At 44.6% G+C, this 13,495-nt stretch overlaps 1 protein-coding gene across 10 annotated transcripts in view; it reads right to left on the bottom strand.

Moving 5' to 3' along the window:
• The window catches only part of TAF1 (TATA-box binding protein associated factor 1), a 106,575-nt gene that overhangs the window by 53,455 nt on the left and 39,625 nt on the right, over positions 1-13,495 (bottom strand). For all 10 annotated transcript variants that reach the window (XR_010125480.1, XM_063660550.1, XM_063660552.1 and 7 more), the window contains exons 26-28: positions 12,971-13,079; positions 12,056-12,154; positions 11,582-11,759 (exon numbers count right to left, since the gene is read on the bottom strand). Coding sequence is in view for 9 of the 10 variants with exons in the window: in XM_063660550.1 (XP_063516620.1) it covers positions 11,582-11,759; positions 12,056-12,154; positions 12,971-13,079 (386 nt within the window). In the remaining variant the exon portion in view is untranslated. The remainder of the gene's footprint in view (positions 1-11,581; positions 11,760-12,055; positions 12,155-12,970; positions 13,080-13,495) is intronic.

Raw genomic sequence — 13,495 nt, 5'->3', positions numbered from 1 at the left:
CCCCCTTGGGGGCTGCTCAAGGGTAGGTGGGCGTGGATGGTAGGAGGTTTTTTTATTTTTTAGCCAGGGCTCTGGAAGGACACCAAACTGTTCTGCTTGTTACCTTCCCTCCGTCTTCTCACCTTTCACAGTCCTCTCCTGCCAGCTCCTGTCCAGTCAGGTCTACCACCCACCCCACCCCTCTTCTCCGGCTCCCTGCCCCTCCAGATTGCCTGGTGATCTATTTTGTTTCCTTTTGTGTTTCTTTTTCTGTTTTGAGTGTCTTTCTTTGCAGGTTTCTGTAGCCAGAAGATCTCCGTTCTGCTCCCAGCGGCTCCAGTGTAAATTCCCCTTCTCCCTGGGGAAATGCACTACCTTGATTTTGGGGGTTTAGGGGTGTTTCTGTTTTTCAGGTTTTTTTCCTTTGCCTTTTTTCCCTTTTATTTGGAGGGAATGGGAGGAAGTGGGAACAGGGAGGTGGGAGGTGGATTTTGTTTCCTTTTTTAGCTCATTTCCAGGGGTGGGAATTTTTTTTTAATATGTGCGATGAATAAAGTTGTTTTTGAAAATACAATTAAAAAAAAGAATGCCTGAAGAGACCAATGGGTGACTTGTAATTTTCCCACACTTAACATATACAATTTGTGATGGCAATTTTTGTTTGTAGAATTTACGGTTTGTGGTGTTCTAATAACATCGGGTTAATCCAAAGCCTGTGTTAAAAAAGAATCTCTGGGCCGGGCGCGGTGGCTCACGCCTATAATCCTAGCACTTTGGGAGGCCGAGGCAGGCAGATCACCTCAGGTTGGGAGCTCAAGACCAGCCTGACCAACATGGAGAAACGCTGTCTCTACTAAAAATACAAAATTAGCCGGGTATGGCAGCACATGCCTGTAATCCCAGCTACTCAGGAAGCGGAGGCAGAAGAATCACTTGAACCCGGGAGGTGGAGGTTGCGTGAGCCAAGACTGTGCCATTGCACCCCAGCAGCCTGGGCAACAAGAGTGAAACACCATCTCAAAAAAAAAAAAAAGAAAATCTCCATACTGATCCCTATCAGAAGCTTCAGAAAATCCTTGAACTATCTGACCTATCTCCTACACTCCCTGCTTATGAATGCCCTAATTTAAGCTCATCATAACGCAGCTAAAATATTTTCATCTAGCAAGTAATTCCAATTATTTCTTTTACATATCCTTTGCTAGATTGTATTCCTGTCTATCCTTTTGTGTCAGTGCTCCCCAGAGCCAAAACGTCAGTTCTATTCTCACTTATTATTTAATTCAGCATTCACTTGTTTATTAATTTAACAAATGTTTAATGACTGTGTACAATGTGTTCAATGATGGGAATATAAGGAAAAATAAGACAGACTTCCTGCCTATGAGACTTATTGGTTTAAGCCAGACACAGTGGCTCACGCCTGTAATCTCAACACTTTGTGAGACTGAGGCAGGAGGATTGCTTCAGCCTAGGAGTTTGAGACCAGCCTGGGCAACATAGCAAGACCTCACCTCTACAAAAAAAGAATTCAAAAATTAGCTGGATGTGATGGCATGCACCTGTAGTCCCAGCTACTCAGCAGGCTGAGACAGGAGGATTGCTTCGGCCCAGGAGATCAAGGCTGCAGTGAGCCAAGATTGTGCCACTGCACTCCAGCCTAGGTGACAGAGTGAGACCCCATCTCAAAAAATAGAACAAAAAAATAAAGATAGTTGCTGGTCTAGTCAAAGAAATGACTTGAAAATAAATTATTGCAAGATAGAGTATAAATGCTTTAAGTATTTATGGATGAAATGATAGAAAAGCTGAAAATATATACTAGATTGACCATATGCTAACAAAGTGTTGAACTGATTGAATAGCACTGAAGTTTTCCTCTTTTATTTCTGTGTCTAACAATTTCCATAATTTTTTTTAAAGAATAGAGTATTAGTATAAATAGAGGAATATATTGGTTGCCATGAATTATGGAGGAGCTGCATATGAGATACAGATACTCCTTGACTTATGATAGGGTTACATCCAAATAACCACATAATGAGTGGAAAACATCATAAATGCATTTACTGCTGACAGCACAACACAGTATGCTATAAGTTGTTTTACAACAACTGAATCTGCTTACTGGGGCCGGGGGTGGTTTCTCACGCCTGTAATCCCAGCACTTTGGGATGCTGAGGTGGACAGATCGCTTGAGCCCAGGAGTTCGAGACCAGCCTGGGCAATGTGACAAAACCCTGTCTCTACAAGAAAAAAAAATACAAAAACTAGCTAGGTGTGCTGAAGCACACCTGTGGTCCCAGCTACTCGGGAGGCTGAGGTGGGAGAATCATCGAGCCCAGGAATACTGAGACTGCATTACGCTGTGATTATGCCACTGTACGCCAGCCTGGGCAACAGAGTAAGATCCTGTCTCAAAAACAAAAAACAAAAAACAAGACATTTCTTATAATTATGGAGGCTGAGCAGTCCATGGTCGAGGGGCCACAATTAGTAAGAGTCTTTTTGCTAGTGGAAACTCTGCAGAGTCCCGAGGTGGCTCAGAGAATCCCATGGTGAGGGGGCTGAGCATGCTTGCTCAGGTCCCTTTTCCTCTTCTTATGAAGCCACTAATTCCACTCCCATATTAACCCATTAATCTATTAATCCATGAATGGATTAATTCATTCATGAGGACAGGGTCCTCAAGATCCAGTCACTTCTTTAAAACCCATCTCTCAACACTGCCACATTTGGGCATTAAGTTTCAATATGAATTTTTTTTTTTTTTTTTTTTGAGACAGGGTCTGGCTCTGTCACTCAGGTTGGAGTGTTGGCCAGGCTGGTCTTGAACTCCTGACTTCAAGTGATCTGCCCTCCTCAGCTTCCCAAACTGCTGGGATTACAGGTGTGAGCCACCGTGCCCGGCGTGTCCCTAAGAGTTTTACTCTGGTTCAGCAACTGCCTAAGTTGCACTGTTGTTCTGGAAGCAGTCACTTTGAGCAGAGGTGTTGGACACTGGATGATACCTAGAGGAAGCTGGGAAAATGAGTTGCACAGACAGTAATTGTTGTAGGAATTCAGAGGGGAAATACATTTATCCAGATCAGGAAAGTCAAAGAAAGCTAATCTCGAGAAAGGTGGTGATGACTGTGCCCCTTTTCTATCGACCTTGTGTGTTTGATGCTTATGCCTATTCCTGGATGGAAAAAGAACGGGCTGATGGTCAGTGAATACCCTGGGGTGGTTTCTTACCAGAGTTAAATTATGCTCTGGACTTATTTTAGCTGTGGAACCTGTGCTAAAGAAGACTTCTAGGTGGGAGACCTCGCCACTCAGAATTGGCTCTGTGGGCAGAGAGCAACCCCTAGTGGGCTTGTGGAAAGCATACTCTGAAAGCCACTTTTCTTCTTTTTTTTTTTTTCTTTTTGAGACAGGGTCTCCATCTGTCATCCAGGCTGGAGTCCAATGGTGTGATCATAGCTCACTGCAGCCTCGATCTCCCAGGCTCAAGCAATCCTCCCACCTCAGCATCCCAAGTAGCTGGGACTACAGGTACATGCCACCACGCCTGGCTAATTTTTTTTATTTTTAGTGAGACAAAGTCTCACTATATTGCCCAGGCTGGCCTCAAACTTCTGAGCTCAAGGAATTAATTCTCCCACCTCAGCCTCCCAAAATGCTGGGATTACAGACATGAGCCACATACCCGGCTCACTTTTCTTTATTCTGACCAAAATGAGGTGTTGTGTTTGTTTTTGCCTATGATATGGGCCTAATGTAGACCTTAGCTAATGAGACAACAGAATGGGAGATGTATCTATTTCCCCAAATCCTCAAGGTGAGAAATAAACTGATTCTCAATTTTTTTTTCTGTAACCAAATATATATGATTATTTAATGCCCTTTCTTCTGTGCTCTGACACTTAAAGAAGGTACTGCTATAAGAATTAGGTCTGAAATCAGGGCAGTAGTTAAGAACCTACAGAAAGTGGAGTCCTTCGGGACCTAAATTGAAGGCAAGGCATTGATGGGGTATTAATATGGGGGTATAAATATAGGAACTCATAATAAACAAGCTTCTTGGAGATCATCTCTGCCATATCATTTACTCTGAAATACTGATTCATGAACAAATGGATGAGTATGGTGGCATTAAGACCTGTAGTTTTACTCACATAAGGTTGAAGGGGATGAGACCCCTGGTTTATCTAGCATTGTAACCATATTACAGAATTTTTGCCTTCTCCAGTAGTAGAATAGTAGAATTATTAAGAAGACATAGTAGCTTCTAACGCTTAATGAGTACTGGCTATGTGAGAGAGACTAATTAAGTACTACGCATGCCTTCTTTCATTTAACCCTCAGGTTAAAAATTTTCTCTGGCCGGGTGCGGTGGCTCATGCCTGTAATCCCAGTACTTTGAGAGGCAGAGGCAGGTGGATCACTTGAGGCCAGGAGTTCAAGACCAGCCTGGTCAACATGGTGAAACCCTGTCTCTACTAAAAACACAAAAATTAGCTGGGCGTGGTGGCACACGCCTGTAATTCCAGCTACTCGGGAGGCTGAGGCACAAAAATCATTTGAACCCAGGAGGCAGAGGCTGCAGTGAGCTGAGATGCACCACTACACTCTAGCCTGGGTGACAGAGCAAGACTCCGCCAAAAAAAAAAAACGACAAAACTTTCCCAAGTTCACAAAGATTAGAGGGAGAACTGGGTTTTGCCTCCTGACTTCAGAGCCTAGACTCTTAACCATTTCTTTTTTCTTTCTTTTTTTTTTTTTGAGACAAGAGTCTTGCTCTGTCACCCAGGCTGGAATGCAATGGCGTGACCTTGGCTCAATGCAACCTCTGCCTCCTGGACTCAAGCGATTCTCCTGCCTCAGCCTCGGGAGTAACTGGAATTACAGGTGTGCGCCACCGTGTCTGGCTAATTTTTGTATTTTTAGTAGAGATGGGGTTTTGCCATGTTGGCCAGGCCGGCCTCGAACTCCTGACCTCAGGTGATCTACCCGCCTCCGCCTCCTAAAGTGCTGGGAATACAGGCGTGAGCCACCGCGCCTAGCCCTCTTAACCATTTCTCTAGCTGAGTGTGACTTGTCTGCCTTTCTCTCCAGTATTGTGATGTCTCTGTTTTTCAGGAATGGAGGTTCCTCTGCTGGCTCTATAGCCAGAGACCCAAAGTGAGAGCTGTGTTTCTTGATTCAACCCTGGAAACCTTCTACGATAATTTTTAAAAATTACTAATCATTTATTGAGCACCTACAATATTTTAGTACCTTTGATACAGTAGATCCAGACCTTATGATAACAGTGTAACACAAATACCTATGTGGATGAATGGTTTTTAATCTTTTTGAGCTCACCCAAAGATTAAAAAGCCTTTTGTGAGATACTGGTGACAGCTCTGGATCTTCCTTCCAGAAAAATTCACTTATGCACATATACATAGTATTGTACACAACTTCAGAAGAGGCTTCTAGGACCTACTGAAGCCCATCCTCTAGTAGTCCACAGACTCCAGGGTAAGAACTCTTGACTTATACAACCCTTTGCAGCTGACTCTTTTATGGCATTAAGGGTATAGAGAGTGTGGGGGGCATCTTATCCTCCTCATCTTCTCCTCAGAGAGAAATGTTTAGAATAGCTCCCTACATTAACCAAGCATCTCTGAATATTCTTTCTTTCTCTCTTGTACATAGGACTACAAGGGAAGAATGCAGACAATCAAATGTGTGGTTGTAGGAGATGAGGCTATAGGTAAAACCTGCCTCCCATACAACAAATGTCTTTCCTGAGGAGTATATCCCCCAACTGTCTTTGACAACTATAGCATCCAGACATCTGTGGATGGGCAAATCGTCAGCCTGAACACACGGGACACTGCTGGCCAAGAGGAGTATGATGACTGCGAACACTCTCCTAACCCCAGACCAGTATCTTTGTTATTTGTTTTTCCGTTGGCAACTTAGAATTTCCAATTTATGGGACTTGGTTATCTATGAGTGTGGGGAAGTGAAGATGGAATAAATTATGACTATGATTTCTAGGATGTACAACTAGATGGACAATCAGACAATAAGTTGCCAGTAGGGCAATGAAAAATGGACATGTCTGGCAGACAACTGGAAGCAGAGGTATGGAGCCCTGAAGAGAGGTATGGGGCTGGAGATAGTGATGTTAACAGACATACTATGGCTGAAGTAATGAGAATGAAAAGGCAAGGAAATGATTCGAGAAAGTATTTCTGGAAAAGGGAGAAGAGAGTATCAAGGAGGAAAAAGTGGTCAATAGTGGCAAATGCACAAAAGTTCAAGAGTGGTATTTCTAACCATATGCGAAAATTTTCAGCATCATTAGTCAATAGGGAAATGCAAATCAAAATTACAGTGAAATACCACTTTACACCCACTAGGATGGTTAGAAGGAAAAAGATGCACAATAACAAGTGCTGACAAGGATGTGAAGAAACTGGAACCCTTATACACTGCTGGTGGGATTACAAAATGGTGCAGCTGCTCTGGCAAAGTTTGGCAGTTCCTCAAAAAGTTAAACTAAGAGTTACCATGTGGACTCAGCAATTCGGCTCCTCGGTACAGACTGAGTATCCCTTATCTGAAATGCTTGGGACCACAAGTGTTTCAGATTTCAGGTTTTTTAAGAATCTGAAATATTTTGGAATATCTGCAAATATGTGAACATCCCTAATCCGAAAATTAGAAATCCAAATGCTCCAGTGAGGATTTCCTTAGAGCATGAAGCAGGCATTCAAAAAGTTTAAGATTTTGGAGCATGTCAAGTTTTTGGATTTGGGATGCTCGATCTTTATATACCCAAGAGAAATAAAAACAAGTGTCCCTTAACTGTCTTACTTGCCTGAGAAATAAAAAAAATTAAAATTAAAAAAAGCAAATGTGTGGTTCACGCCTGTAATCGCAGAACTTTGGGAAGCCGAAGTGGGTGGATCACAAGGCCAGGAGATCAAGACCAACCTCGCTAACACAGTGAAACCCTGTCTCTACTTAAAATACAAAAAATTAGCCAGGCGTGGTGGCATGCGCCTATAGTCCTAGCTACTCGGCAGGCTGAGGCAGGAGAATCGCCTGAACCCAGGAGGTGGAGGTTGCAGTAAGCGGAGATCGTGCCACTGCACTCCGGCCTGGGCGACAGAGCAAGACTCTGCCTCCAAAAAAAAAAAAAAAAAAAAAAAACACCAAATGTCCACACAAAAGTCTGCACAAAAATGTTCACAAAATGTTCACAGATGCATTATTTGCATTAGCCAAAATTATAAACAATCTAAAGGTCCATCAATTGACAGACAAAATGTGGGGCATCCATACACTGGAGTATTACATGATAAAAAAAAAATGAGGTTGGGCACAATGGCTCATGCCTGTAATCCTAGCACTTTGGGAGGCCAAGTCAGGAAGATCGCTTGAGCCCAGGAGTTTGAGGCCAGCCTGGGCAACACAGTGAGACTCTTGTCTCTACAGAATAAAAAATAAAAATTAGCCAGGCATGGTGGCATGCATCTGTGGTCCCAGACACTTGAGACGCTATAACGGGAGGATTCCTTGAGCCTGAAAGGGTGAGGCTGCAGTGAGCTATGACTGTACCATTGCACTCCAGCCTGGAAAACACAATGAGACCCTGTCTCAAAAAGAAAAAAAAAAAAAAACAGGAATGAAGTACTGATACATGTTACAATAAGGATGACATGTTAAAACTGACCACTTTAGCCAGCCGGGCGTGGTGGCTCATGCCTGATTTAATCCCAGCACTTTGGGAGGCCGAGGCGGGCACATCACCTGAGGTTGGGAGTTCAAGACCAGCCCAACCAACATGGAGAAACCCCGTCTCTACTACAAATACAAAATTAGCCGGGAGTGGTGGCGCATGCCTATAATCCCAGGTACTTGGGAGGGTGAGGCAGGAGAATCGCTTGAACCCAGGAGGTGGAGGTTGCGGTGAGCTGAGATCACACTATTGCATTCCAGCCTGGGCAATAAAAGCGAAACGCCATCTCAAACGAACAAACAAAAAAAAACCTGACCACTTTAAATGGTTAAATTGCATGGTATGTGAATTATATTTCAATAAAGGTGTTTAAATAAAAGGTTATTTCTGAAAGGTGGCCAGTGGATCCAGCAATTAGGATGTAGCTGGTACTTCAGCAGAAGACAAGTGCAGGGTTGTGAGGCATAAACAGTAAGTGAAAAAGTGGAGAACAGCATATGCAGCATGGTGGTTAAGAGTACAGGCTCTGATGTTAGATATTAACTGGATTAACATCTCTACTGTATCATTTTTTTTTTCTTTTTTGAGACAGAGTCTTGCTCTCTCGCACAGGCTGGAGTGCCGTGGTGCGATCTTGGTTCACTTCAACCTCCACCTCCCAGATTCAAGTGATTCTCATGCCTAAGCCTAGTGGTGGCTCATGCCTGTAATTCCACCACTTTGGAAAGCCAAGGTCAGTGAATCGCTTGAGGCCAGGAGTTCAAGACCAGCCTGGTCAACATGGTGAAACCCCGTCTCTACTAAAAATACAAAAATTAGCTGGGCGTGGTGGGGTGCAGCTGTAGTTCCAGCTACTTAGGAGGCTGAGGCAGGAGAATCGCTTGAACCCCAGAAGAGGAGGAAGTTGCAGTGAGCCAAGATCATACCACCACACTCCTCCAGCCTGGGTGACAGAGTGAGACTGTCTCAAAAGAGAAAATCGGCTGGGTGCGGTGGCTCACGCCTGTAATCCCAGCACTTTGGGAGGCTGAGGAGGGCAGATCACCTGAAGTCAGGAGTCCAAGACCAGCCTGGCCAACATGGCAAAACCTCATCTCTACTAAAAATAAAAAAATTAGCCCGGTGTGGTGGTGCATGCCTATAATCCCAGTTACTCAGGAGGCTGAGGCAGGAGAATCACTTGAACACAGGAGATAGAGATTGCAGTGAACCAAGATCGCAGCACTGCATTCCAGCCTGGGCGACACAGTGAGACTCCATCTCCAAAAAAAGAAAATCACAAATGTAGATTAGAAATGCCCCTAAAAGGCCGGGTGCAGTGGCTCACGCCTGTAATCCCAGCACTTTGGGAGGCCGAGGCAGGTGGATCACGAGGTCAGGAGATCTAGACCATCCTGGCTAACACGGTGAAACCCTGTCTCTACTAAAAATACAAAAAATTTAGCCAGGTGTGGTGGCTGGCGCCTGTAGTCCCAGCTACTAGAGAGGCTGAGGCAGCAGAATGGCATGAATCCGAGAGGCGGAGCTTGCAGTGAGCCGAGATAGCGCCACTGCACTCCAGCCTGGGTGAAAGAGCAAGACTCCGTCTCAAAAAAAAAAAAATGCCCCTAAAGGTAAAGTCATCTTCCTCTTTTTTTTTTTAGTACATGTGCAGGATATGCAGATTTGTTACACAGGTAAACGTGTGCCATGTTGTTTGCTGCACATGTCAACCCATCACCTCATCATTAAAAAAAATAAATTTTAAGCTATTTAAACACTACAGGCCTGTATGTTCATCTGTAAAATGAGGGTTATAACAGTATCCATTTTAAAGATTTCTTATGGTGAAATAAAGAAAAGAATGCGGCCAGGCACGGTGGTTCATGCCTGTAATCCTAGCACTTTGGGAGGCCGAGGTGGGTGGATCACAAGATCAGGAGTTCAAGACCAGCCTGGCCAACATGGAGAAATCCCGTCTCTACTAAAAATACAAAAATTAGCCAGGTGTGGTGGTGGGCACCTGTGATCCCAGCTACTCGGGAGGCTGAGGCAGGAGAATCACTGGAACCTGGGAGGAGGAGGTTGCAGTGAGCCAAGATGGCGCCACTGCACTCCAGCCTGGGCGACAGAGCAAGACTCCATCTCAAAAAAAAAAAAAACATAAAAAGAGGTAATAAGAGTTGGTCCGGAAATATAGGAAAGAAAGGCATCCCAGAAAGAGATCAAAGACTGGGAGAGCAAAGACTGCAAAGTCATGAAGAAATGATAGGGGATATTTCGTGAACTATAATGCTGAGTGTGGCAGGAGTCGATAGTGGGTATGGGAGCCAGTCATTGGAGATGGAAAGTAGATAAATGGGTTGGGCCTGCTTGTGAAAGGTTTTAAAATTCACGTAGTACTACTATCCCATGTTTACAGATGAGAAAACTGAGGAGGGTATGAGAAGTTAAATAACTTGTCTATGGTAACTCAATTAGTAAGTGCCAGAGCCATGATTTACACTCTATCTGTACTCCGAATCCCTACATTTATATCTGTGAATCTGTGCTCAAGGATGCAAATGGAAACCAGAAAACCTTATCCTTTACATGCAGAAGCTATACTGTTTCCTCTTTTTAAGACACAGCAACAGACCAGGCGCAATGGCTCATGCCTGTAATCCTAGCACTTTGGGAGGCCGAGCTGGGCAGATCGGTTGAGCTCAAGAGTTTGAGACCAGCCTGGGCAACATGGCGAAACCCCATCTCTACCAAAAAAATACAAAAATTAACAGGGTGTGATGGCAAGCACCTGCAGTCCCAGCTACTCGGGAGGCTACTGGGCAACAGGAGTGAAACCCTGTCTCACAAGGGGAAAAAAAGGGACAGATTTCTTCCTCTTTGTCTTCTCAGCTTTTGAGCAAAGTGAACATATAATAGCACCTCTAACAAATTTGTAGACCAAATTGAAGATTCAGACACAGCAAATATGGTCACAAGTGCATACTCTACACAGGTTCCATCCACACTGAATGTCTCTCTCTTTTTTTTTTTGAGACGGAGTCTCGCTCTGTTGCCCAGACTGGAGTGCAGTGGCACGATCTCGGCTCACTACAAGCTCCGCCTCCTGGGTTCACGCCATTCTCCTGCCTCAGTCTCCTGAATGGCTGGGACTACAGGCGCCCCGCCACTACGCCCAGATAACTTTTTGTATTTTTAGTAGAGATGGGGTTTCGCCATGGTCTCGATCTCCTGACTTCGTGATCCGCCCGCCTTGGCCTCCCAAAGTGCTGGGATTACAGGCATGAACCACCACGCCCAGCCGAATGTCTCTCTTTTGTACTAACCTAGGACCACCTCTTCCACTACTTTCCATGGAACTGTTTCATTGCAACGAATAGACTCCAAATTCTCCAGAGGATATAAGAACTAAACGGTGGGAATAAAAAGAAGTGACATTAGGCCGGGCGCAGTGGCTCACACCTGTAATCCTGGGACGCCGAGGTGGGTGGATCATGAAGTCAGGAGTTAAAGACAAGCCTGACCAACATGGTGAAACCCAGTCTCTACTAAAAATACAAAAATTAGCCAGGCATGGTGGCGCGTGCCTGTAATCCCAGCTACTCGGGAGGCTGAGGCAGGAGAATGGCTTGAACCGAGAGGCAGAGGTTGCAGTGAGCCAAGATTGCGCCACTGCACTCCAGCCTGGACGACAGAGTGAGACTCCAACCCCCGCTTAAAAAAAAGAAGTGATATTTATTAAATGACTGAAAATGTACATTACCTGATTTTCATACCCACAAATGAATGCACAAATACACTGTAGTCCTCTCAGTCCAATCTAGTCTGAATTTAGGGCCAGCAAGGAATAAGGATCTGAACAGTGACCTTTGCAATCACGGAACATTTGATTCTTACCATTGTAGGTTGCACTATTTTTCACAATTAGCTCCAGATGCTCTCTGAACTCTTCCCGAGATGGGTAGAGGCGTTTACGCACGTTTTCGCGGAGTGTTTGTAGGTCCATTGGCCGAGTGATGATTTTGTAGTAGTCCTTTACAACCTTTGCATTGACTGGAGTGTGGAAAGGGTATGTCTGCAAACAAGGGCCAGAACCATACATCAGCAAAGAACACTTGCCAGAGCCAATTCCTGAAGACTCTCACATCTTACCTATCTACCTGGCTATCAACTCTGAAAGGAATCTTTCTAGATGGAGCAGGTCTGTTTCCTCTACTAAACTGCTTAAAATAACAAACAAAAAAACTAAGTCCCTAAAAATTAGGCATTCCAGTTACCTAAATCTATAGATTACTGCCCTCTGTTGGAAATCACAGACAGAACAAAAGGCCTTGACATCCCTGCTATAGATATCCAATGCAATAAACTCACATTTGGAAGATCTCTCATGTCATTGATGATAGACTCCAAGATGGATGACAGCGTCACCATAGGGTCTGTGCGGCGCCGGTGGATGGACTTATGAGGTCTCTAAGGAGAAACATGAAATCAGAATGCTTCTTCAGACCAAAAAAAAATCCACATTCTGTCCAGGCACAGTAGCTCACGCCTGTATCCCAGCACTTTGGGAGGCTGAGGTGGGCGGACCACTTAAGGCCAAGAGTTCAACACCAGCCTGGGCAACATGGCGAAGCCCCGTCTCTACTAAAAATACAAAAATTAGCTGGGTGTGGTGGCACATGCCTGTAATCTGAACTACTCAGGAGGCTGAGGTGGGAGGATCACTTGAACCTGGGAGGCAGAGGTGGCAGTGAGCCAAGATCACACCATTGCAGTCCAGCCTGGGTAACAGAGCGAGACTCTGTCTCAAAAAAAAAAAAAAAAAATCTGCCGAGCATGGTGGCTCACTGTAATCCCAGCACTTTGGGAGGCCAAAGCGAGTGGATTACCTGAGGTCAGGAGTTCAAGACCAGCCTGGTCAGTAAGGCAAAACCCCATCTCTACTAAAAATACAAAAATTAGCTGGGTGTGGTGGCGTGTGCCTGTAATCCCAGCTACTTGGGAGGCTGGGGAAGGAGAATTGCTTGAACCTGGGAGGTGGAGGTTGCAGTGAGCCGAGACTGTGCCACTGCACTCCAGCCTGGGCAACAGAATGAGATTCCGTCTCAAAAAAAAATCTACTTTCTCTAACTAGACAAACATATTTTAGAAATCTTATAATGAACAGTACACATAATTCTCAGGGCAAGGCAAATCGAGAATATAAGGCTGTCAGAGCTGTGGCATACAGGGCTGGGGAATCAATGAGAACCCACCTAATCAGAAGGAAGCAATGCACATACTCACATTCAAATAGTCACAATGAACAGTGGTTCCAACTCGCCGTTTCTTCTTTGGAGGAAGCTGCTGTTTAGGAAACTTGAGAACCAGAGATTTTCTGCGAACCTCATCCGCACTAAAATCAAAACACTTTAGTAAGATACAGCCCCTATTTCTAATTCCCATGGGAAAAAAAGCAACTATAATTTAAAAAGTCCAAGGTACCTAAGCATGAGCCTAGGGAGGAAAAAGCCAAACCAAAGGCCAGACATCCACCTTCTAAGGCTCAGATCAGGCAAGCCCTCATAGGCTCTCCAAGTTAATAAATAACTAGGCAAGTCACAACTTTACCTCAGTTTCCTATTGGGAAGATAAGGAAACCAAGCTAAAGAATTTTAAGAATGCTTCCAGTTCCAACATTCTTTTTTTTTTTTTTGAGATGTAGTTCGCTCGTCACCCAGGCTGGAGTGCAGTGGCGCAATGTCAGCTCACTGCAACCTCCACCTCCCAGGTTCAAGTGATTCTCCTGCCTCAGCCTCCCGAGTAGCTGGG

The sequence above is a fragment of the Pongo pygmaeus genome, chromosome X (assembly GCF_028885625.2).
Source record: "Pongo pygmaeus isolate AG05252 chromosome X, NHGRI_mPonPyg2-v2.0_pri, whole genome shotgun sequence".
In the NCBI taxonomy this organism is placed as follows: Eukaryota; Metazoa; Chordata; class Mammalia; order Primates; family Hominidae; genus Pongo; species Pongo pygmaeus.
The sequence above is the reverse complement of the archived record's forward strand: the minus strand, read 5'-3'. Positions and strand labels throughout refer to the sequence as shown.